Here is a 24067-nt window from a genome sequence, read left to right on the forward strand (position 1 = left end):
AGGAAAGAAAAAAAATAATAATAAAAAGAACAAAGCTGCTGAGTGTTAACAAACCTCAGCTGTAAATACTAAGCTGAGGCTTACCAGACTGCAACAGTCAAATTGCACATGACTGTGCAAAATGCCTCCCACCAGTAGTGTTCCTTGCTCTGGCTGTAAGAACAAGAAAAGCAAATCTCTTCATCTCTCTCATGCTTGCTGCACTATGCTGTTTCCTAGGCAGCAGGAAAGCAGCAACAGTCTGATTCCAAGTGCATACAAGAACCAGATGCTGAAAATGAAACAAGCAGAGGGATTAGATTTAGGCAAGCAGCCTTTATGGGAGGGACTCGAGACTGGAAGTAATTCCAAACAGGATGGAGAAAATGCTCAGAGCAGAGAGAAAGATCCGGCTTGGCAGGGCTGAAAGACTGGGTGAGACCTCCAGAGAAACAGAGGAGAGCCTGGGGGTGGCATCTCCCTGCACAGAAGAGACAAGTGCATAAATGAGAGTTGAGAGGGGAAATGATGGGTGGAGAGAAACAGCTGGCAACAGATGCATTCCCCAGGTACAAACTGAGTAAGAGAATTAGCTAAAATGTAAGGACTCATGTTGTGACTTGGAAACAGTTCTCAGCAGAGAACTAAACATAAATCAGCTGCAGTGATGAGCGCTCCAGAATGCTATTTCACAAGACAGGATGCATGCCTGGAATTTCCTTTGTCATTAAAAAATTGCAAACAAACACCAGAATAGTCCAGCAGCAGCAGCAGGCCAGTAATAAGGCATTTGTCCAGACTTACTTCTCCCTTATTTTAGAAGGTGAACCTGTGCTCCCTAGGCCAAAATATTTGCACATTGAATTCTCAGGCCGTTAAGCTACATTACTGACTGCAGCCCAGCACATCCCCAGAGCTCACTTACTGTGTGTGGGTAAGTACGTGCTGCTTGAGGTCCTGCCTCCGCATGAACAGCTTTTCGCAGTAATCACACTTCAGATTCTTCTCCCCGGTGTGGATGACCATGTGTGATTCCAAGTGAGCCTTCTGGGTGAACGATTTGTCACAGAGGGTACACCGATAATTCTTCTGACCTACAATTACACACGTATATCCACAGTCAGCGTGCCGAGAGGAAGTAAGCAAACAATCCCAACCACTCCTGAAGAACAAAAGTTTTACCCTGAAGAAAGGCAGATTCTTTATGAACAAAGCTTATTTTCCCTCCTGCAGTTCTTTCAGACTGTGCATCTTTCAGACCTCACCAGTTACAATCTCTATTTAGCTATGCAAAATAGGCACCTGACTTTACTTCATCATTCCCGTTGTATTTCACTTCCCACCTCAAGTCAAAAACAGCACTTCATGCTACTGTTTCCAAGCAATGAACCCTTCATGTGGAGTGGGGCACTGCACTTGGTCCCTTCTATTAAACATAATCCTGTTCTTGCAGTGCTTGCACCCATTCAGTCTTTCCTGCAGAACTCTCTTTCCACTGCTTGTCTACACCAACCCCATCTCCCTGGATGAGCCATTAAAGCCTGAATGAATATGCTAGGAAATTTTCCAGCAAAGAAGAGGAGGGTTATCCAACATAAATTCTTGAGCAAAAATAATGGTATCTCCTTTTTAATAGCAACCACCTAGTTACTGCACATCAGTGCATTCCCTTCTCTACTTCTCTCTTGAGTTGATATTTCAACCATACTGAAAAAACAGGCAAAAATATCCATACTACCTCTTGCTGGACTGTACTTATCTACATCCTCTCCCCTCTCCTCACCCTGAGTTAAACACACTTTCTTACTCCCTGTCATCTTCCTACAGAGCTGAAAAATTTCCCTTTTTATTTTTCTCTTTTTTCATTCATTAATCTTCTAGCAATTCTTCCTTTACATCCAAAGGCCCTAGTGATATCCAAATGCACACAGAGGCCATCAGCACGTTCAGACTTGGTGAGTTTTGATGAGTGAAATAGCTGAATCTTACCCACTTCAGTCTGACCCCATCGTCACCAATTTCAGTCTTGTGCCATTTGCTTCCAATGAAAAATGAGTAACAATGAGGGGAAACATCTCAGCCCCACATTTAAGTGGGCAACTGTCCACAGTACAAGCTTTTAAACCCAGTTGGCTTTTTTCCTCATAAGCAGAAGGGAACACTTGTTCTATCATAGCTGCCAACAGCAGAGCTGCTGTGAAGGAACAAGGAGTTTCTGTCTTGCAAACGAAGCCTCACGGTTCTTCCCAACTGTAATGTACTGCAGCTCATCAAATGCTCTTTTAAGCACGGCACAATCAGGCAGAACACAGGGCTAAATACCGTCCTACAAGCACTGAATCCATCTCAGTCCTATCCCACACCAGTCAGCACTCTTCAGTGATGCCTGGCCATTAGCTGGGCTCAGCACAGACCAAAGATCATTCCTACCCACACTCAGGATGCTGCTGATCTTACAGAAAGGGGGCAAGAGCTCGGCTTTAGGGACACGAGCCATACTTTGCGAGCTGACCCAGAGATCAGAGAACAGGTCTTGCCTCAGTGTTTCCCCTTCAGAGGATACCCTTGAAGTCTCCAGCCCTCACCTGTGTGTATCTTGAGGTGCGTGCGTAAGTTGCTGGGATCACTGAAAGCTTTGCTACAGAAATCGCACTTGTGTGGCTTCATGCCCATGTGCCCCATGAAGTGGACGTGGAGCTTGGAAGGGGAGATAAAAGCCTGGGGGCACATGGAGCACTTCCACTTCCTTTCCTTGCCGTGGCCTGGCCCGTGGCTGCTGCTGTGGCCCTGACTGGGGAGATGGCTGTGAATATGGCTGCTCAAATGGGCCTTGAAGTCCGCATAGGAAGCACATTCCTTTCCACAGTGGCAGATGTGCACGTCCGGATGTTCAGGGACACCTTTGGGCACAAAAACATCGCTTTCAGTGAGGCACAGCCAGGCCTAATTGGACAATGAACACGATCCACATTAGCACTTCATGGTAGTAAAACCAGCTGAAGAGGTTTTCACTCCAGCTCCCATGTTTGCTTTCCAGCTTTTTCTATACAGGCCATTTGCACTCCTTTAGAGGGCAAGTTTTGGATGGGTTGGAGCACCACTAAATCTAAATTAACACAACTAAAGGTGGGGGAGAGCAGGAAAACCTTTCAGTGAACGAGATACTCTTAACATTGGATAGATAAAGAGAAGAAAATCAGCCCTTTTTCTACAAAGCTCCAATCTTGTGCTCCTGACCAGTGGAATTAGATAATTAAACATTTCTTTTAAGCGATGGTACTCCCTTTGTAATGAAATAGAAACTGTAATGCACACTGCTGACAAGGAACATTAAGCACTCCCAAGTCACAGTACCCAGAGGTGGCACTAAAAGGAATTCATGCTGGGTAGTCCCTGCAAAGCCAATGAAGGCGAGTTCTTTCTTACCAAGCTGCCGTGCGTAATCCCGACTGTAATAAAAGAAAAGCTCGTGCTCAGGTGGGATGTCCCGAGAGGTGCAAAAGTAAATTTTTCCATCGTGAGGATAAGCCACCAGATTCTGCTCTTCCCGGTTCCTACAGCAACATGGAGAGTTATGAAAAAAAAAGTGCTCCAGGGATATTCAGAAAAAAAAAATAAAAATACATAAAAAGGAAACTCCTATAAATAAGTAATAAGGGAACCTCAGTGCTTGCCAGCACATTAAAAAAACAAACAAAACAAACAAAAACAAACAAACCAAAATGTCTGTTACTTCAGTCATTTGTAGAGTAGATGTTAGGAGGATACTATTTATTCAGAGAGTGGTGAAGAACTGGATCAGGTTGCTTAAACAAGGAGCCATTCCTAAGGAAGTGTTCCAGGCCAGGCTGGATGGAGCCATGAGCAGCCTGAGCTGGTGGGTAGCAACTCTGCCCATGGTAGGGGGCTGGAATTGGGTGGGCTTTAAGGTCCCTTCCAACCCAAGCCATTCTATGATTCCATGAAAATAAATAAATAAATCATCACTGCCTTCACAAATATATCCAAAAGGAATGGGATGACTAATACAAGCTAATACACAGCAAACTAATATAGAAAAGAATCTGGTTTAAAGCATTAGAACCAGGTTTTACTACAGCATATGTATTGGCTTCCCCAGAACACTCTCCATTGGGTACTTTGTTTCACTGTTCTTCACCCATTCCAAGATGCCCAGATGCTTCCTGTGGGTCCCCTGATCCTGAGTTCATGACCTATCTGGGTAGCCAGCACGACAGGCTGAGTCATCTCCAGCACAGCCTCCTATAAGCCCAGATTCCAAAGACACTTAGCATGGTAGAGATGGCTCTCACCTGGCTTTGCGTACAAACATCATCCAGTTACATTCAGTTTCATCAGTTGTAATGATGCAGAACTCTAGGACACCATTGTGATAGATCTATCAGAAAACAAAAACAAAAACACAAAGGCAATCTTAGGATAAAACACAGCAAACAACACAGTGAAAGAGCTTCTTTCTCTCAGAGAGGATTGTTTACCTAGAGCATGCCAGGAGGTCTCTATTGCCGCTGTCAAGGCCACAGCCCTGTTTTTATTCCTTATTTCCCCTTCACACAGAAATCTTGGCATCTCTGCTATCCAGGAGACTAGAAAAATTATTTATCAGCATCCTTCTCACTCATCACCTTCAGCTCCCAGCAGAAATGCATCTGGTTATTTTTCTTACAAGCCAAATCTTGTAAGTAATGCTGTCTGGGCAAACAATACCTGCTTTATTTATAAAGATCAATTTTATTTTCTCAGTATGAAATGATGTGGGAAAGAAACCTTTGAAGCAGCTTTCCTACAACAAATGATTTATTGCCAGTGTAAACTTTCAATAAACAACAATACAAAACAAACAAGTGCTGCCTAGGAACGTACAATCTCTGTTGGCACTTCACATAAATACGGGAAACCACAAAGGCATTAAAAGAAGCTCCGTTGTCAGAATACTACATGACACAGAGCTGTGATATGCTGATACTAAGTGTTAAGCAATCAAACTGCATCAGTTTCAGGTTTTGGCAAGGATGATAATGCACAAGCTGCTGTGTCATGTGGTGTCTTTCATCAGAGAAAGGCACGTCGGGCACCCACTGACCTTCCAGATGTGACTAGCTGCTTTGTCTGTCCAGTCAGCCACCTCCAGAGAATGGCTCTGCTGCCCAATCAGAGGTCCAAAACAAGTTCTTACAGGAATGGTTTCTCGTGTCCACACACCTATCAGTAGAAGACCAACATCTGCAGAAATCAATGATTTAAACAACTAAGAACGCTTAACAGAAAAGTGGGAGATTTAGGAGATAATGCTCCGAGGGTAATATCTAGGCATAAGATCATCAAAGCTTCTATTTCACATGTAGAGCACACCTAATGCAGAGACAAGAACCACCGCCACCACATGACACTACTGGGAGCCGCTTTGTTACAATTGCAAATCTTCATGTGTTTGCCAAAAGCAAGTCAGTTACTTTTTAGTAAGCTACAAAACTAAGATCCTCGCCACTTGTACCAATTAAAGTTTTCGTGGCACTTTCTGCAGAAGCAGAAAATACTAGTTTCAGTAACTACATTTCGCCTACCTAATCCCCAGGAATTTCCAGAATTGTTGCTGGGCATTGTTAAGCAGCTTCTGCATTTCTCCCCAGAGGCAGCTGTATTTCTGTCATGGGCAGAGGGATTCCTGCATGTACATTATTTATTATTAAACATTTATATAGAGAGAGATCTACATGAATACACTGAACAGCTTTCAGGAATAAACTGGAAACTAGTGGAGCTTAAAAAAAAAAAAAAACAACAAAAAAACCACAACAGATGTAATCTACTCTCAACAAGCAGTAACACTAAGCAAGCCAATAATCACATTCTTCTTTAGCCTTCAGATCCTTAGAGTATTACACTGTATTCTTCGATTTCCAGGAGACAATGGTGTGTAATACTGTTACAAGGTCCACATCCAATGACAAGGTCAGTCTATGTGCCCAATGTAGATGAAGGGAGGAAGGCGGGGGGGGGGAAAAAAAGAAGAGGCACTTTTGATCAATTCTCCAATGAGAGCATCCAGAAGACCCAAAGGTAGCAAACAAAGCTGATAAACAAGCAGGCAGAAATATCTTCCATTATTTCTACCTGTTATCTTCCCCCAAGCTGCAATTGCTGTGTTTTTTTTCTTATCAGCCCTGTGCCCAGGAGATTTAGCACATGATAAAAATAAACATCATACCTTGCTGGCACTTGACCTTATCAAATGTTACAGTAATACTGTGTGGCAGCACCCCTACAGTCCAGCTGAAGTCTAAAAAGTAACCAGGCACAAGAAGTTCTTGCACATTCAAAAACAAAAGAAGCCAGGGTGATTATAGAAGAGGGAACCACTTCTCTCTTGCAGTGTTTTTTTCCCCACATTCAAATCCCCACAGTTTTGCATTTCAGGCAGTGAGCATATTTTAAACTACCGCACAGAAGTACACAGTAATCTGATTCTTACCCACTTCAGCTCCCATGAGAGACTGCCGTAGGACAAGCTGCTTAGGGAGAGAAAGCCTGGCTCGGCTCTCTATTGGGGTGTCTGGGACAAAGGTGACAGGTCCATGGTCAGGGCAGTCTGATGGATACGCCTTGTCACACAGCGTGCACCCTGCAGAGAGAGGAAAGGACAGCAGGCATTAAAAGGATGCAACAGCCACTGAACTGCAACCAGCTCCCTGTCAATATGTTATAGATCAGCTTCTGCCAAAGGCTGCTTCTATCTTGTTTAACTCAGCAGCTTTGGGAGCTTTTGTTCAGAATAGTGTGTGCAATTTTATTACGGTCAGGTGGGCACCAACATACATATCACTGTTCCTATCAAATTCAGATCAAACATGCTGATCCCCACCTGCCTTCCTCTTCACCGAACTACAGCAAAACTGAGGGTGTTTTCCCCAGAGCTGGCAGTAAGGCTCATGGGAGAAAAGCCACATTCACTCTGATCACAAGTGACATAACCTCTAATGGAAGGTAGGAAAAGCCAAGCCGCAAGCTTTCTGACTGAACATGGTTTTTGGATTTACCAGGAGCACAAGAATTTTATGGCATGGAGAACCTCAAGGATATTCATATACAGGGACGGTAAGGTTTTCTTCCTCTTTTTTCTGTTTTTCTGTTTTTGAACCCACAAACGCCCTTATTGCTGCTTAAATTCAGACAGTGCACTGTTTCTTTTGAAGGATCCACTGCAATACACTCACAGAGTACACCTTTACAAGATGCTACTGAATGGAACAAATCAAGTGTCCAAGAAGAGTCAGCATCACCCCCTTCCCAGTCCATCACCTGGCACACACAGTGCCAAAAAGCAAAGCGCTGTAAGTCCTTAGTCCAGTAACTTTGGGCAAAAACACATCATAAAATGCTCTCACCTCAAAAAAGGATGTCACTTTAATTCTCCACAAATGGAGCAACCTCAGTAAACACACTCCTGATAAATCACTTATCTTCTAAATAAAGGTCCTCAGCTGATAAAGTCAGATCTCCACAAAGACCTTCTTCAGTCCCTTGACAGCTCAAGGGCAGTTGTTTAAAACACCTTATCACAGAAGTGGTCTTCAGTACGCATAAACAACAGGTCCATTATTAAGTCTTCAGAAGAGGTTTTTGGAGAGAGATGTGAGCATACCAGAATCTGATTCTGTACAAAGTACAGTTTGAGCAACTATACAGTTACAGCCAGTAAGGCACTCAGAATACCATCAAGCAGAGCTTATATAGAATTACTTCATGTATGCAGACAACATATAAGAGTACAGCGGCTACACCCGACCCAAGTAACAAGAAATACTATTTCTAATACTAGCTCTTAAGCCTTGCCTACCAAGCACCTCTGATTTTAAAGAAGTTCTTCATTTCACAACCAATTTGGACTGTAGCAAATGCACACCTTTTTCTTCCTGCTTTGGAACAGTGTAAAAAGTTTTCGGAAAAACTTTTTTTTTCTGCCTTCTCAGTGATGAAAAACCATCAAGAGGTTCTGATACAATTCTTCTTCCTTACTGTCACTTGCCTGGACACAAAGCCATGTTTTATTTAGGAAAAGCTATAAAAGAACAAGTTACAACACAAACCTTCCCAAGCCAAAGATTCGTGTGATTTGAAATATAAATCACATAGCATGCAGTATCCACTGTAACATCCTATCAATGAGGAACATCAGCTGGGAAACAGCTTAGGTCTCAGGAGTGATAACAAGATTCTCATCAGTGTAAATAAGTGACTTCATCAAAAGCACGTTGTGTATGACGGTATTTTGATCATTTTGTCTTCAACAGGCAACAGACATTAGCAGGAAATCCTGAGTGCATCAATGGCAGAACTTCTCATCTAGGAGTTGCAGCTTTGTTACGGCCTAGAGCCATCTGATTTTAAGTCAGAGCTTATTACACAGAACAAAAATTTTAATTCAAGTACCTGCCTAGACTCGGGAGACTACACATTAAACTGCACCTCTCCCATTGCTGATCAAACACTATTTCTTTCAATTCCTTAAACATTTTCTGCAAGCAAATCTTGTCAGAAGACAAGCAGCTGCAAGTCCAGTTCATGTGCAAAAGTGGTGGTCAGCAATGCTACCACAGCTGACAGAACTGAACATAAACACCACTGGCCTTACACTTCAGGGGCAGGAAGCCACGTAGGTTGCAAGTAGAAGTTCAACTCTGCATCCCCAGGAATGAGAACTTGACAGTTCTCAAACACAACTCCTGTAACTATGAGAGGAGTAAGAGAGTGCAACATCCGCTGCTTCTCTTTTCCTACAAGAGCAACTAACTTGTGTACTGCGGTCCTTTGATGAGAATAATTAGAAATATTAAAAATTTCCCTCCCTCTTCCTGCTCTTTTTTTCCAATAGATCCTGTTGAGAACAATTCCACAGTGACTGTTTGAAGTTCAATAATAATTTTATGAAATGACACAACATCAAACTCAACAGCTAGACCAGTCGGTGAAATGGACAGCTCGTATTGTTGGTTTTCTTCTTTAAGCAGAGAAAAATGAGTCATTTGTTACGTGACTTTGAGAAACAAGAGTAAAACAAGATATCATTTGCAAAGGACAGCATCAGCGTACCCACAAAAGGCATGATCGTAAAGAGCTAAACTTCCAACCTCAAGGGAGCAGGGGAAAGTGATACAAAGAGAACAATGCTATAACACTCTACTGTGTCTACTGTTTGGAGGTTAGTCTACCCCGTCAATATTCCAATTTCTGAGGACTTGTTAAACAGCTATATTTCTTGCATCAGAAATCCATAAGACTGACGACAAGAGTTAGGTTATCCCTCCCGACAACTGCAAAACAACTCCCGCCCAAAGAAAGCAGCAAATGCACACTCACATATGGTAAACAAGGTTGCCATGTTCTCCTTGTTTGAATTGGAGTCTTCCATTTGCAGAGAGGACGGTACGAAGGCAAGATTGTCTGCGGACACATCCACGTGACCCGGCCCCATGGCTACTTCCTGATTTATGGAAGACACCGCCACTGGCTCGAGGCTGAGGCCCACTTCGTGCAAGGCTACCGAGTCCAGGGAAGCGAGGTTGTGTGAGGTAGAGAGTGCCACGCTCACAGAGTTGGTGCTCATGGCCACGGTATGAATGGAGTCATTTAGTGTGCTGTCCGACATCCCTGCCACCCGCCCAGCGATGTGGTCGGGCTCCATGACGACAGGGACAGGGAGTTCCAAAGTGCTGCTGTGAATGGGGATGACACCGCCGTGCCCCACTGCGTCTGGCGTCAAGTTGCTTCCCACCGTGTCTACGGCCAAAGGTTCATGGCTCCGGGAGCCATTTGGGATCTGCGAATGATCCCTGGCTACGTCGTCCATTGTAAGCTCCTCTGTCATCCCATCCGTAGAGATGGGGCTGGTTACCCTCGAAACACTCTCCATAGTGATTGTACTATCCAGAGCTACCTCGTGGCTGTCGCTAGGATGCATGTTTTGAGCACCGTGCGCATTGACTGCGCGGGAGTCCATGGGCACGATCCCTGGTTCCAGCCCCACGGTTCCACTGGGCTGGTAGGGGTCCAGGGCTGAGGGATTGCTGGGCACTGACAATGCTGGATTGCTATCAACATTTATAGTGTTGGGATGGATGTACTGAGGCGGAGGTCTGTCAGCCAAATAAGATAAGATACCTGGTAGAAAGAGAAGGGAGAAGAGGTAAGACGTCATCAGTTCTCAAATCTTAAGCAAAAATACCCCATCACTGCAGTGTAGTACATTAAAACTAAATCCCTACCAGTGTGTTCTGGCTCAGCTCCTGCCAATACAAGGAGACACACTCTTTATATTATGCCCAGTTAAAAACCTGCCTCATAAACGTATGCCAGCCTGACACTTCTTGCCAGAGTATCTTTTGACAACAAAAAAAGACAGAACTTCCACTCAACAAAGTCTCTGCTTATCTGTTAAACTCTAGTCATTTGTCTCCTAGCTGTTCAAAGAGCCACGTTTCTGCCAACATTTAGTCTAGACTCCTCAGCATACTGATCGAATCAGAAAAGGCTCTTTGCATTTTAGGCATAGTTTTTCATTCTTAAGAACCAGCCCAGAAGCAATGAAGGATTTCCAGTGGAATCTAATATTTGATTAAACCCTGGTTCATCTTTGCTAGAAGTAGAAACAGTTCCCCAAGATACATCCTTTTCAGCTCAAGTATATAAACTGTAACAGTAACTACTTCCTTGCTCTATCACTAATTACACCTCCCTCCATCTCAGAGCTCATCAACTGCATTTCTGAAAGACTAATGTCTCTCAAAAGTATCTTGCATCACCCTCTCTTTTTCCTTAGAAAGGAACTATGCTGTTTCTCCTTATAAACGATAGACTGGTTAAATTTAAATTAGAAACTCTGACATCTTTTCTGGTAGTTCAGGAAAGCTCCTAAACAGCAAATAACCTCCAGATTTAAGATACGAAGAAACACTGAAGAAATTACTATATTTACATAGCATCCACTTCTTCAGTTAGTCAGAGCTGAAAAAATCTTTGGAGGAAATTCGTTGGCACAATCAAGTAAACAGTGCCTCCAGTGTAGACAGAAAAAGATTTTGCAGATTCTGCAAGATCACAGTTAGCACGCTTCTTTTTGGCCTTGAACCCTATGAGCCATTTGTACTGTAAAAATTTTCCATTCCAACACATCCGGTATTGTAAGCATGAAATTATGGTTACTCTTTCTGCAACACAACCCCCCAGAAATGGCTAAGTGAAGAAATTAGTGGTAAATGGGTGGCTAATTTGATCAGCTGCATCAAACACTTCTACAAGTGATGCTGCCCTGTTGCCCAAACAAGGAGGATTCTTGAAGGCAGTAAGATGACTGACAGAAGAGCTCTATAAAACATCAGACTAAACATCAAGTAAGCTAGGGGAAAAAAAAAAAAAAGCTAAAGAAAAAAAAAACAAAACAAAAAAAAAAAACAAAAACCCCACATTTCTGCATGAATTCTACCAGCTCAGAAGGATGACAAATACCTCTTGCCCTCAGATCCACTGCCTTCTCCTCTACTCTTTGCCCACAAAATGGCAGGCATGTAAATGCAGCAGGGAAGGTTACTACTAAGCAGCTGACAAATCCAGACATGAGCTGTCAGGTAGCTGGACTAGATCTGGGCTGCTGTATTTCTTTTCCTCATGCAAGGCTGAACCAACAACACCCACAGGGTGACCTTGAAGTTTATCTAACCCCTGCCACCCTGTCAATCTTAGCTACAAAACAAAACAAGGTCTACATTTTACAGCTCAGTTTTCCACGTCCTGATATAGTAACATATAAAATTCTACATTTTTACTCTAGTATGCATGCTAAGAGGGATTCAAGATAGATATCAATATATTTGGCAACCAACTATGAACAAAAATGAAGAAAAAACTACACCGTGGACTAAAGGGGGGGGAAAACAGACTATACTCCTTAACTGCTGGCTTGCTCCTTTTGAGCACTGAAGTACTGTAACCATTTTACACACATATCAAGTGCTACTTAAGACTACAGAAAAACAGCAACAACAAGACAGCAGCAGTTTTCAAACTCTACCAAGATATATGACATCAAAACAAGGTATTCCTTGCATTCTGATCTTAAAGCAGGAGCAGTAAGAGATTCAGTTTAGAATCATAGAATGGCCTGGGTTGAAAAGGACCACAATGATCATCTAGTTTCAACCCCCTGCTATGTGCAGGGTCGCCAACCAGCAGACCAGGCTGCCCAGAGCCACATCCAGCCTGGCCTTGAATGCCTCCAGGGATGGGGCATCCACAGCCTCCTTGAGCAACCTGTTCCAGTGCCTCACCACCCTCTGTATGAAAAACTTCCTCCTAATATCTATATCTAATATCATCTATCAATAAGTTTGAGTAGCTTATCTCCTACAATTCTCTTCATATACATGTATACACATACAACAACAGAGATCTGAAAGTGAAGCTCTGTAAACGACACATCAGACCACAAGAAAACTTAAGTTCTGCAAAATGTTTCAGTTGCTTCAGAACAGAAACCAAGGGGCTCTTAAAAAAAATTTCTCTTTGTTTCCACCCATCAGCAGCAGACCACTCACCAGGTAGAATGTGTCTGAAGTAGCTGCTCTCCAGGTGAGGGTATGGCGGTGGAGGTAGGGTGTAGTTTCTCTCTGGTATACCACACATCACTCCTCGATCCCCAATACCCATTGGGAGCATCAGAGACAGAGCAGAGGGCAAGGAACTCAAGGAGGGGCCCAAGTTTGGAATTGCAACCGGCAAACCTGTGAAAGAAAATGCCCATTTAAATTCAATGAAACTACAGGAGCTTATGGACAAACAAGTTAACAAAGGGGTTACTAATTCCTCAGCTCACTGTGGAAGTAAAACATGGTGCTGTCAGCATAAGGTGACGGGCTTCAAAGAAAGGATCACAGTTATCACAGCACTGAGGGATATGTCTGCACGTGGTTAGATATTCCTTTGAACACACCAAGTAAGATTTGAATCTACTTTGCAATTGTAATGGACTTGTGTCTGTGCAGTCCCCTGAATGAACACCTAGGAAAATAGTTTTGCTTGATGGATGAAAAAATATTTTCATCAGAGTAAAGATGGACTGAAACGAAGGCAGATTTGCAGTGACAGTGACAGGTCATATTTCAAAGGACTCTGCAGTCACACACCCATCCACAATATAAAAAACCCCACTGGAACTAAATGAGACCTTCACTAAGGTATAAGCCTAGTAAGTACACATCCCTCTTGTCTTCCCACATAAGCAATTGGGTTATGGTCTATCTTTTCACAGTTCTATTACTTGCAAAAGACATGACACTGCTTACCCAGTTATGAACTTTCACAAGACAATAAAATGAAGAGTATCAGCTGCAATACCCTTAATAGGAGCATTTCCCATTACCTGGTGCTGGTATGGCGTTGTGAGTGGGTGATGCTGCCAATCCCAGGTGACTCCCTGAGACAGGCAGGGCATTGCCGACAGAGGACGAGGTCAGCTGGTCCATCCCTACAGGACTCAAGTTCATTTCATTCATTCTAGAGGACAGGGAACAGAGAGATGAGGTCAAAAAAAGAGAACCAGAAACAAGAGCATTCTCGAGTACTGACTGCACCGTGTGGAAGAAGGGCTGAATAAACACAAACTCAAACCAGGTACTGACACATAAAAAGTCTGTCTTAGAAAGCAAAGCATAAAATACATCTGCCACTCACACTGTGATCATGCCATGGCCATATTACAAAATCATAGAATGGCCGGGGTTGGAATTGACCTCAAGGACCATGAATCTCCAACCCTTCTGGAACATGCAGAGCCACCAACCTCCCCATTCAATACTAGACCAGGCTGCCCAGGGCCCCATCCAACCTGGCCTTGAACACCTCCTGGGATGGGGCATCCACAGCTTCTCTGGGCAGCCTGTTCCAGCACCTCACCACTCTCTCTGTAAAGAGCTTAATATATTAGTCTCGTTTGATAGCAGTGACCGAGAGTAGAAAGCTACATCAAAAAGACAAATCAGAGCATAGCGCTTTGCCTTCGATCCAGAATACAAAGTCTCATTTCTTCCAGTCGAAACCACTGTAAATAAAGTATTGTAATGGCAGATCAATCTGCAAGCTGAACGTCACAATTACTTGGACAACATCACCCAATTTGTATTTCATTACATCTGTACTTCACATCTGAAGATTAAAACCAGGTGAGGGGAGGGGGGAAGATGGCTTAAAATCGGTAACGGACACAAAATCCCCAATTCCAAACCTGGCCCACAGTGACAAGAGCCACGTCTGCAGAATAGCCATTTTACAGAGATTTATCAGCCTAGTTCTGAACTGGTTCGTGTTCTCACCTTATTGAAAACTGGCACCACAGGTGACACAACCTCTGGCCGAGCGGCCGCACCTCCCGAGCCACTCATGCAGCTGTAGAGCTGCAGAAAGGGCAGGGGCCGCACAACAACCCAAATCCCCAGGCAGCGGAGAAGCCAGCCGTCACAGGGCACACCACTGGGCGTGATGCCGCAAGAGTGGCCAGAACCCGTCCTCGAATGATACCGACGGGACACCGTGGTCGCCTCCAGCTGCGGGCAACTCCGCGAGCCTTCGCTCTGCCCATCGCGGTACCGCCGCCCGCCCACGGGCTCAGCGAACAGCGCGCCCGAGCACAGCTACGCGACCGTGATGGACCGCGGGCCTGGAAGCGGGGAAGAACAGCCGCAGCTCACGCAGGCCCCGGCTCCCACCCCGCACGCGGGGCTGCCAATGTTCGTCGCGCTTCAGCTCGGCTCCAGCGCGACGCTCCGTCCCACGGCCCCACGGCCCCACTGCCCCACGGCCCCGGCGGGGCGGCGCTGCGCGGCCGGCATCCCGTTCCTCCCTCCCGTGCCAGGCCCGAGCCGCCCGCGCATCTCCCCAGGCCTCTAAGCCCCAGCGCCGCTCACCTGGGGTACATGGAGCCCGGCGGCGGGGCGGGGCCTCTCCCGGCGGCGGAGCGGCCGCAGCCGCATCGGGGCCCTCAGCCCCGACCCGCCGCCGCCCCTCGGGCAGCCGCCTGCCCCGGCCGCAACCGCCGCCGCCGCCGCCTCATGGGCGGGGCCCCGAGCGGCGCGGGGCCGGCCGCTGGCGGGGGAGCGCGGAGGAGGAGGCGGCGGTGATGGCGGCGGGAGGGGGCCGGGGGCCGCTTCCGCCGCCGGGCGCCACAGCCAGGAAGCGGCCCCGCCAAGGAGCGCGGACGGGGATCGGCGCTGCGCTGGGTAGCGCGTTCGGAACGGCCGGGCCGCGTTTGAATCGGTTACAAAGCAGGCCCGGAGCTGCCGTTCCTTGTTTGGTTGTGATTTGTGGCTAAATAACGTACTGTTTTGGCTAAGGCTGCGTTACAAAGGAATGTCTTGGCGTGTAGTCACCTGTGGCACGTGCATGTTTATCACATTTGCTGCTCAAATCAGGCAGCAAGTTGCTTAGCATAGAGGTGAACAGCTGTTTCCTGAAATGCTGTGATGTGCTTCTGCAATCGGATTGTGTCTGACACCTAAATCGTAGAATCCTTAGAGTTAGAAGGGACCTCTGAAGGCCATCTAGCCCAACTCCCCTGGAAAGAACAGGGACACCACAGCTAGACCAGGCTGCCCAAGGCCTGATCCAGCCTTGCCTTGAAAGTCTCCAGGGATGGGGCATCAACCACATTGCTAAGCAACCTAGCCTCATCACCCTCACTGTAAAAGTTTTTTTCCTTATATCTAACCTAAATCTCTCCTCTTTGATCTTGAAACCATTTCCCCTTGTTCTGTCACCACAGACCCTGCTGAAAACTCTGTCCCCTTCTTTCCTGTACCTCCCCTTTACGTACTGAAAGGCCACTCTCAGGTCACCTCACAGCCTTCTCATCTCCAAGCTGAACAGTCCCAACCTATCCTCATAGGGGAGGTGTTCCATTCCGTGGGTAAATGTTGCCTCACACAATGAGAGATGCCTTGACTGGGAGTCCGCACAGGAGGAAACACAAAGTATTTGTCTTCATGCTGCCTTTTGATCCAAAATGGCTGAATGTACAATCTGGAAAGATCATACCAGTTCTGTGCGCAGCCATCAGTTCTTTTTGGGGTGGAAACAGCTCCTCATTTGACTCTAGCAGTCTTGAGAGCTGGGCACCTCTTATACGCTACTTCATAAAATCACAGAATCACTTGAGTTTGATGGCCTTAAGGGCCATCTGGTCCACCTCCTCTCCAATGAACAGGGATACCTACAGCTAGATCAGGTGCTCAGAGCCTCTCCAGCATGACCCCTCCAACTCAAAAGACTCTTTCATCACACTGAACTCCCTAAAACATAGGGAAACTGTGACTGGAGATCTTACATTTTCCCTTGTCATCCTCACAACTTCACCGTTACTCTCAATATGTCTCAATTCTGCCCTGAAACACCAAGACCCAAGTTTGATGCCAATTTTGATAATGCATTCCTACTGGAGGACCATCCTGGTGCTGAAATCCTCGCTATCTGAGCTGAAAGTAATACTTTGAGCCTATGAGTCAGACTGGATGTAGTCATAGGCAGATAAGAGTGTTTTCTCTTGCTGATAAGCATGGGTCCTCCAACATTCCAGGGTTTTTTTGTAGGCTCTTTACACCCTTGAAGAAGTGATAGTTTAACTACCAACTTAATGCACCAGTATCAAAGGAAACCAGGAAAACTATGAAGTGTCACTAGATGAGAAATTAATCTATGTCTACAGAGATGTATTCTGCATGCCCAGAGTATTACAGCAAAATACATTTCAGAAATGTCTCTTCTGAAAAAGAAGATTTTTTTTAGAGATGGCATTTGTAACATATGTGAGTTGTTTCCATAAGACAGGTGCATGATGTCCCCTGAGAGCTTAGTTTATTGACTTGCATGGTACTTGCTGCACGAGAGCAAATGACATGGCTATTTTTCAAGCTGCACTAATACCCTGGAGACATACTGAAAAATAAGAGATGCTCATGGAATCACAGGGAAAAAGAAACTGTTAGCGTGCTTTAGTAATTCCAGGAGTGGAAATCCCCGCTGGACCGTGCCACATGTCATAGCCATTGGTTCTCTCCTACTGATACTAACATGCCCTTGGATGCTTCTCAGAGGGAGCAGAATTACGCTGTACAGGGATCACACAGACAACAGTGGCTCAGGCCGGCTGATTGATATTAAATATCCAGATATCCTTCCAGCCTTTATTGGCTTGCCAGTGCTTTGCAGATCCACCTGTATCCTGGTGACAATCCCAGTATGCAGCCTTGGTAGGTCAGATGCAGCACTCACTGCCAGCTAGAGAGCTAGAGAGATGACCCAGGTGAAAGTACACAACTATTAACAGTGAACAGAACTATTAAGTTACAGTTATAACTGTAATTCTGTGATATGTAGCAAATATGAGAAACTGTTAATTTCACATCTTTTAATAAATTATCCGCTAGTAAACTGCAACAGCCCAGACAAACCACAAAGTATACAATAAATTGCATTTGTTCAGTGTAATTACAGTACAATAAAACGTAAGAAATGCGTAATGGGGTGAGGACTTCTTTTTCAACTCCTACTGTGTTTTCTTCCTCCTCAGTAATATGTTCACAGATAAAATACTTGAGACCTCATCTGTTGGGAAATAGATGCACGTGTTCAGCTGGTGTTTGAGTTTCTACAGTATTGCCAATGATGACTTTCATTTCAGCCACAGAGGGATTCGGTGTCAAGGAGAATCTCTTGCTTTGAGTAATTCAGAGTAATTCAAAGATATCACGGTGTAACGCAAGGATTTCTGTAGTGTTATTCATGATTCTTGTGGGAGTGTGAACAGGCTGAGGGTTCTTTTGTACAAAGATTACATTCTTGTAGACAGTATTAGGATATATGCAATTAAAACCACAACTAAGTTGCAAATAGAAACAGCACAGCTTTCAGAAACTCAGAGCCTGAACATCCTCTTGCAACAGCTCTGAAGCAGGATGATTCTCCCACAAAGCACTGAATAATATCTGACTTCTACCAACAAAAGGCAAACCAGGCTCTCTGCTTCCTTTCAGCTTGGAGAGTCTTGTGTTTAGGACATGGGAAGTAATTTGAGAAGCAGCAGCAGAATTAAGAACAGTGGATTTTCTTAGAAGGATATTGTCCACGGAGTCTTAATCTACTCATTACACTATGGTGCCCCAGTCCTGCTGCTGTCCCTATGCTCAACTGCGTGGGTTGGTACAAGCACGATGCAGTGCCCTTGTCCTGTTCGTGCTCTCATGAGAGTGTATTGCCTTGTGCTGGCTCCCTGCCCGTGTTCAAAGCCCTGCCTGTGAGCATGACATTAGATTTGTCAATAAGATACAACATTCAGCAAGCGTGTGTGGTGTGTTTTCTTCTCTTGCTCAGAAACACAATCTGCAGACTCTGACATGAATTCAGTTACGCAGGTTAACAATGCACATTTACATGAATTGGTTTTTTTCCCGCGTGTATTTCTTTAAGGAACTAACAGTGGGTTGTAATTTTATTTTATTTTTTCTATACTAGTTAGCACAGGTGTGGTTCTGACCCTTTGAGAAGTGCAGGTGACTTGCTTTTATAGTAAACATGGTCAAGAACTCAGGCAGCAAAGAGCAGCGTATTTGCATGACAGAACTGAAACATAGCCATGCCTTTTGAACTCAGCTGCACTTCTGGAGAAGTCATGGAGGGCTGTGAAAAGTTTTGGCACCTGAGAGCCCCAGGAGGTATGTTGCCATTTCCTTGTATGCTTCTACAGAGGTTGTAGAGACTGGGGAAGGTCTTTGCTTGTGCTCATTATGACAAAGAAAAATAGAAAAATAGAAAAATGACAAGCATCAAATGTCCTTTTCCTGCTTCAGGTATTTGCTCAGAGGCCAACATCCTCCTTGCTTCAAGAAAGCTTCAAGTCCTTGCCTACCTTGGTGCTACAGCAAATGTGCTATTTTCAGAATTCAGATCTGGAAATTTCTACTGGAGTTTCTACTGGAGAACTCTGTGACAGGAAAATTTCTAGTGCAAGTGATGTTGAAAAGCCAATGTTGTTCTACGGTTTCCACACTTTTAAAAAAGACAGAAAGGGTTCTTGATTATTTGATCTGAAACAGATGTTTTAGAAAGGCATTTAGATGTGACTTGACTCAACTCCTCATGAAAGGCATCAGCTAACTGTTAGGCAATGCTGAAAACCTTCAGTTTGAATCACCAGCAACGCTGGTGATGGAGGTGAAAGTGGATGGATACTGGAGTTTCAGCCATTTTGGTGCTTTTCCAGCTGCTGGCATAAATCAGAGGCCAAGATTGTTCTCATTTACATCTGTCTGGAAGGGTCTCCCTGTACATTCATCATATTTTGAAGATTACCATCTAGATTCCTCTTGTATCACTGTTTTTTGAAGCAGCAGAGTAAGCCAGCACAGATACTGACTTGAAAGTGTGCACTGGCATCACTGCTGCTGGTTTCTGACTCAGCAGAGACACAGATGTGTTTCTTAGAGCAAAGGATGTTGTTTCAGTTACTCACGCTTCTGAGACTGTTAGGCATGAAAGACCAAACAGGGTGGAAACTTTCACTTTGAGCAAAAGAACAGTTTTAATAGAGCCCACATGCTTGTACCTTTTCATGTTTGTCCTTTCTCACTGCTCTCCTGGGCCAAATGTTCAACTCACTGAAAAGATGGTAGCAAAAAGAAGGCAATTCTGTTAACTGTGCAGATGTGTTTCTGGGGAAAAAAAAAATTATATCTGTGGGGCTTTTGAACAACAAAATGGGGAAAGATGCTCCTAGCACAGCAGATTTCTTAGAGGAAGCACACGGATGACCACATGGTGCCCTTGTGCTGCCAAAAGTCTTTGTCTTCTTTCTGCCCACCTCTTCTCCTTGGCAGGCTGCAGGCGATCTGGTAGATGTGGCACAGCTCTGGGACAGCTGAGAGAGATTTTCAGCTCCCCAGTTAAAGTACTCTGGAGGATGCATCTAGAAAGCCAGCATTGATGTAAGCATCTGGTAACAACTACACTTGGGCAATCAGGGCATAACCTCTGTATTTCATTCCTGAGGAAGGTGATTATAATGATGACCAGAACATCTCTGCAATGAGTAGAAATGAGCAAAATGTTGCAGGTTTTCTTGAAGATGTTTGTGTTCAATTTGTGAAATTCATATTTCCTGAAAAAGCCTCTCTTTGGGTGAAGAGAACAGTTTTCCTCTTATTGTTCGCACGTATGCATTCTTGATCTGACATGACTTGCAACCACAAGAGAGCACTCTTTCCTTTGAAGATTTCTCTGCTTCTCCAGAAAGGTAGAGATGTGCCATATAAGTTTGCAAACTGCTTGAGAGCTGTTTCAGTTAGACCAGAGCAGCCGAAACAACAAAGCTTGCAGTTGTCTTTTGGATTTCATTGTGGAAAGCCTTTGGGTAGTTTTCAGATGACAGAAGATCCTCGGTTCCTGAAAGGGAGGAGTTCTGCCAAAACTTTGAAGATCCCTGTAAACTTTGCAAATTACGCCGCTTTTGGAGACAATTATATCAAATGATATTGTGGATTACAATACATGAGAAGTGTTTAGAGCCTGGAAGATTATTTACGTTTGGCGTTAACTCCTATGGTCATAATTTCAAGAAGGGAGAAAAGGAATGCACAGGAACCCTCTTATTATCTTTTGAAATATGAAGATCAGAGAAAAAGGAAGGTTTAAAAGTGTGGAGTGATGGTCCTCAAAACCTGTCTATAAATTAGCTGGCATCCTGCATCTATAAAATCAGCTTAGAGCTGATTTCCAGGCACCAGTGGACCTCCTGAGTCATCAGCAGTGCTTTGCGATCTGAGTTTCTACATTCTGCAGGAGAAAATTGCCTCCCCTGGGGCAGAGTACCTGTACAAATGTTTCCTTCTTGCCTGGATTGATACACGATTTGGAAGCCAAATTTGGGAGCTGATTTTGCACTGGTGAGAAGAGACAAAGAATGGCCAGCAATAAAGATGATGATGGACTGTTGAACAGGATTGCATTTTCAGGAGCAATGCCCCTGGCTAACAGCCACATCCGTCCCCACGGGGTTCCCCTGAGAGAACCCTTTGGGGTTCCCATCCACCTAGACCCGTCGTACTGGGAGCGAGCCTATGGTGGGCATGCAGGTCGCATCTCCTACGTCCCATTCCCTGGCTACGTGGGTGTCTATGACTATTCCTTTGAGCCTGCCTTCATTCGGAAGAGGAACGAGAGGGAAAGACAGCGGGTGCGCTGCGTGAACGAAGGCTACACACGCCTGAGAGAGCACCTGCCCAAGGAATTTGCTGACAAGCGCCTCAGCAAAGTGGAGACCCTGAGAGCAGCCATAAGCTACATCAAGCACTTGCAGAGCTTGCTGGACTGCTATCCCCTGGGGTCTAGCAGTAAGGAAACGCTCGCCACCAAGGAGCTCCTGGATGATCCCAGCCCCGGTCCTCTGCGGGAGTGCAACAGTGATGGAGAATCGAAAGCTTCCTCAGCCTCATCCCCCTACAGTGAATTCGAGGAGGTGGGTAGCTAGGAATTGGCCCCCCGGAGAAAGAAGCCTTCAAGACCTTCTGAAAGCCAGAACTAAATCCCCTGGGATTTTTCTGCAGATTAAGATGAATACCAGGAAAAAGGAAAACAGCTACGAGAAAAGATAAAGGTATTTTCATTCTTTCAAAGGACAACTGTGTTGTCTGCACAGAACTTAAAGATGATCTGTAAGCACACAGACCTTGCTTCTGTTGTTCCAAATGTGTTACTAAACTTCGGATTGTTAAAACCGAAGCAACTGTTTGCATTCTACTTCTCATTCAGCTTTTGTTCTATTTTCATTTGCTTTTCACTCAAGAAGAGAACAAAACCAGATAAACCCATTTCAGGAAATCCTCCTTCCCTTTCTCCCACTTCCTCTAAGTTTTATTTTCCTGCTTGCTAACTTGGAATATCCTGGGTTACAAACATTTCGACTGGGAAAGGTAAGATTTAGATAACACATCCTTCCCTAAAATTGTTCGAACACTCCCAGAAATGCTCCTGTTTCTGAAAGGACAGTATTTTTACAAACTTGTGGCTGATTTTTTTTTTAATGGCATCTTCTAAAGCAAAAGTAGCAACTCATGCATTGGATTCTGGCTGTTTGGTGATCATGGGAGGGATGATTTTCAGGAAAAGTAAGTGTGACAGTTTCGCTCTAAAGTGTTCTAGAAAGTGGTAAGCAGAGATTTGTAAAACTGCACCTAAAAAGGCACAGCTTTACTTCTGATGCTGAAAAAAATGTTGCCGGCCTATTTCTTTCTTTACTCAAAACTGAGTTTGTATGCAAAGTAATCCTGAGTATTTTTGATCAGTGAGAACTTAGAAATAGGTTCCTGTAGCAGTTATGTAGTGGTATGTACAAAAGGGGTAACTTACATCTGTGTGAAGGTGTAGGTGTTTCTCCTTTTGATCAGAATATTGCATTGCTTTGTCAAAGAATACACCTTCTCAAATGGATATCTCAGAGTATATGAAATAGCTTTCCTTTGGACAATATCTGCTTAAAATGAGAATGTTACCTCAAATTGCTCAAAAATCTTCCTTTCTCCACGGCCAGATTTAATTAACATTTAGCTATGAGCTTGAATCCCATTCTGAATACAAGGTAAACTTCTCACTCATAAGTCTGGCACGAAGACCTTCCAAACTTCTGCTTTTTTGGCCTCACTTTGGCGAAATGGTTTTGTATCATTTTGTCTTTCCTTCGCAGTGTGCTGACTGAACACCTGAAAAAATACTTGTGTGTAAATGAGAATGCATACTGATTAAATACCTCAGATGTGTCCATAAATTTCATTTGAATAAAAAATGCAATACATCCAGGCTGTGGGTTTTGTTTTAGTTTTTTCCAGTGGATAATAAATGGGAAATGTGTAGGAAATGCACACAAAATGCTACCTATGAAATAAATTTTTAACCTAGATTTTTACATCTGGATGGTTAGTAGGTTTATAGTGTTGGTATCTAACAAGATTTATTAGATATAAAGTTACTGTGCTGATTTCTAGCACACTGCTATGGACCTCTGTACACTTTTAGCTACTGAATGCCTGCTTTCAAGTACTTGCAGTGGAAGTACTTGGGTTGAGCTATTGCTACAGCTCTAAACCCAATTATTTCTTCTTAAGTCACATATGTGTTTCTCAATAATATTGAAAGGCAGACACTTAAGCAAATTGCACTCAACTCAGATATGAAAAAAAAAGCCTAAATATGTTGTCCAAGTGGCTTCTGACAGATCATTCATTCAAAGATGTTAATGGCAGTCACATGCTTTGTCCTTTATTCTTTAAGTGGTAGCCAGGTCTCTTTTCTGACAATTTTAATTTAGTTTGTTTCTGTTTTCCAAACCCCAAATGTTTAATCACAGTTACCTGAAAAGTTCTTGCTAAGGATCTAGAGCTTAGGCACTGATTTTTGGATGCATCAGTATGGATTCTGACAATAGACTCAAACTCTTTGTGCTTCAGTGCTTCCAGATGTTTTTGGAAATGGAGTTGCACTGGTGGTAACTCTGTGAGTAAGCCTGGGTTGCATTTCTCCCTTAAAGCAGAGATCAAATCTCTCTTATCTATGAAAAACATGTATTCAGTGTACCTGAGACAAATTCTGTGAGATGCTTTGTAAAGCTCTTTGAAGACAGAAAGCACTTAACACACATTTAATGAGAGTAAGCATCCAAACCACTAGAAATCAAAATGAGCAGAATGCCTGTTTCTGTCTGGATGGGAGGCATCAGATAACTCCCCTAATACATTTTTGTATCGGATGCTTCTCACGGAGGTTTGAGTCCTGCAGCAGCACGTCCAAGAGTTGTAATCCTGTGGTTTCAAATGCTGGAGAGCGGGTAAAGTGATCAGCTGGACAGACTGAGCCATGGATCTGCCCCTTGCCAGCTTCATCTCAATTGGGATGTGCCTCTAGAAGAGGCTCATCACAGGAGAGCATCTCCCCTTTGTGGTCCTGGGCCTGCACTTGATCCACACTGCTGTAGGGTGACCCTTCC

General features: G+C 44.3%; 2 protein-coding genes across 3 annotated transcripts in view; one reads left to right on the plus strand and one right to left on the minus strand.

Moving 5' to 3' along the window:
* PRDM4 (PR/SET domain 4) overlaps window positions 1-15067 on the minus strand; it is a 16938-nt gene extending 1871 nt beyond the window's left edge. Inside the window, exons 1-10 of one of the 2 annotated variants that reach the window (XM_052669015.1) lie at window positions 14952-15067; window positions 13412-13545; window positions 12588-12773; window positions 9358-10158; window positions 6473-6622; window positions 5084-5202; window positions 4293-4378; window positions 3406-3533; window positions 2565-2879; window positions 905-1073 (exon numbers count right to left, since the gene is read on the minus strand). In XM_052669015.1, coding sequence (XP_052524975.1) covers window positions 905-1073; window positions 2565-2879; window positions 3406-3533; window positions 4293-4378; window positions 5084-5202; window positions 6473-6622; window positions 9358-10158; window positions 12588-12773; window positions 13412-13545; window positions 14952-14962 — 2099 coding nt within the window. In that variant the 5' untranslated portion in view covers window positions 14963-15067. Of the gene's footprint in view, window positions 1-904; window positions 1074-2564; window positions 2880-3405; window positions 3534-4292; window positions 4379-5083; window positions 5224-6472; window positions 6623-9357; window positions 10159-12587; window positions 12774-13411; window positions 13546-14951 lie in introns of both variants that reach the window. The other variant, XM_052669014.1, reaches the window with a different exon arrangement.
* A 3576-nt stretch (window positions 15068-18643) lies between these two features.
* ASCL4 (achaete-scute family bHLH transcription factor 4) lies at window positions 18644-22866 on the plus strand. Its single transcript, XM_052669023.1, has 2 exons — window positions 18644-18749; window positions 18885-22866. Exon 2 carries the CDS (start codon window positions 20993-20995, stop codon window positions 21557-21559), a length of 567 nt encoding a protein of 188 aa, XP_052524983.1. The 5' UTR covers window positions 18644-18749; window positions 18885-20992; the 3' UTR covers window positions 21560-22866.
* Window positions 22867-24067: the final 1201 nt, after the last annotated feature.

Source organism: Tympanuchus pallidicinctus, unplaced genomic scaffold (genome assembly GCF_026119805.1).
Source record: "Tympanuchus pallidicinctus isolate F22 unplaced genomic scaffold, pur_lepc_1.0 scaffold8, whole genome shotgun sequence".
NCBI lineage: Eukaryota > Metazoa > Chordata > Aves > Galliformes > Phasianidae > Tympanuchus > Tympanuchus pallidicinctus.

Excerpts from the sequence above, each read along its gene's own strand:
- ASCL4 (XM_052669023.1), top strand. The coding sequence starts at position 20,993 with ATGGCCAGCAATAAAGATGATGATGGACTGTTGAACAGGATTGCATTT.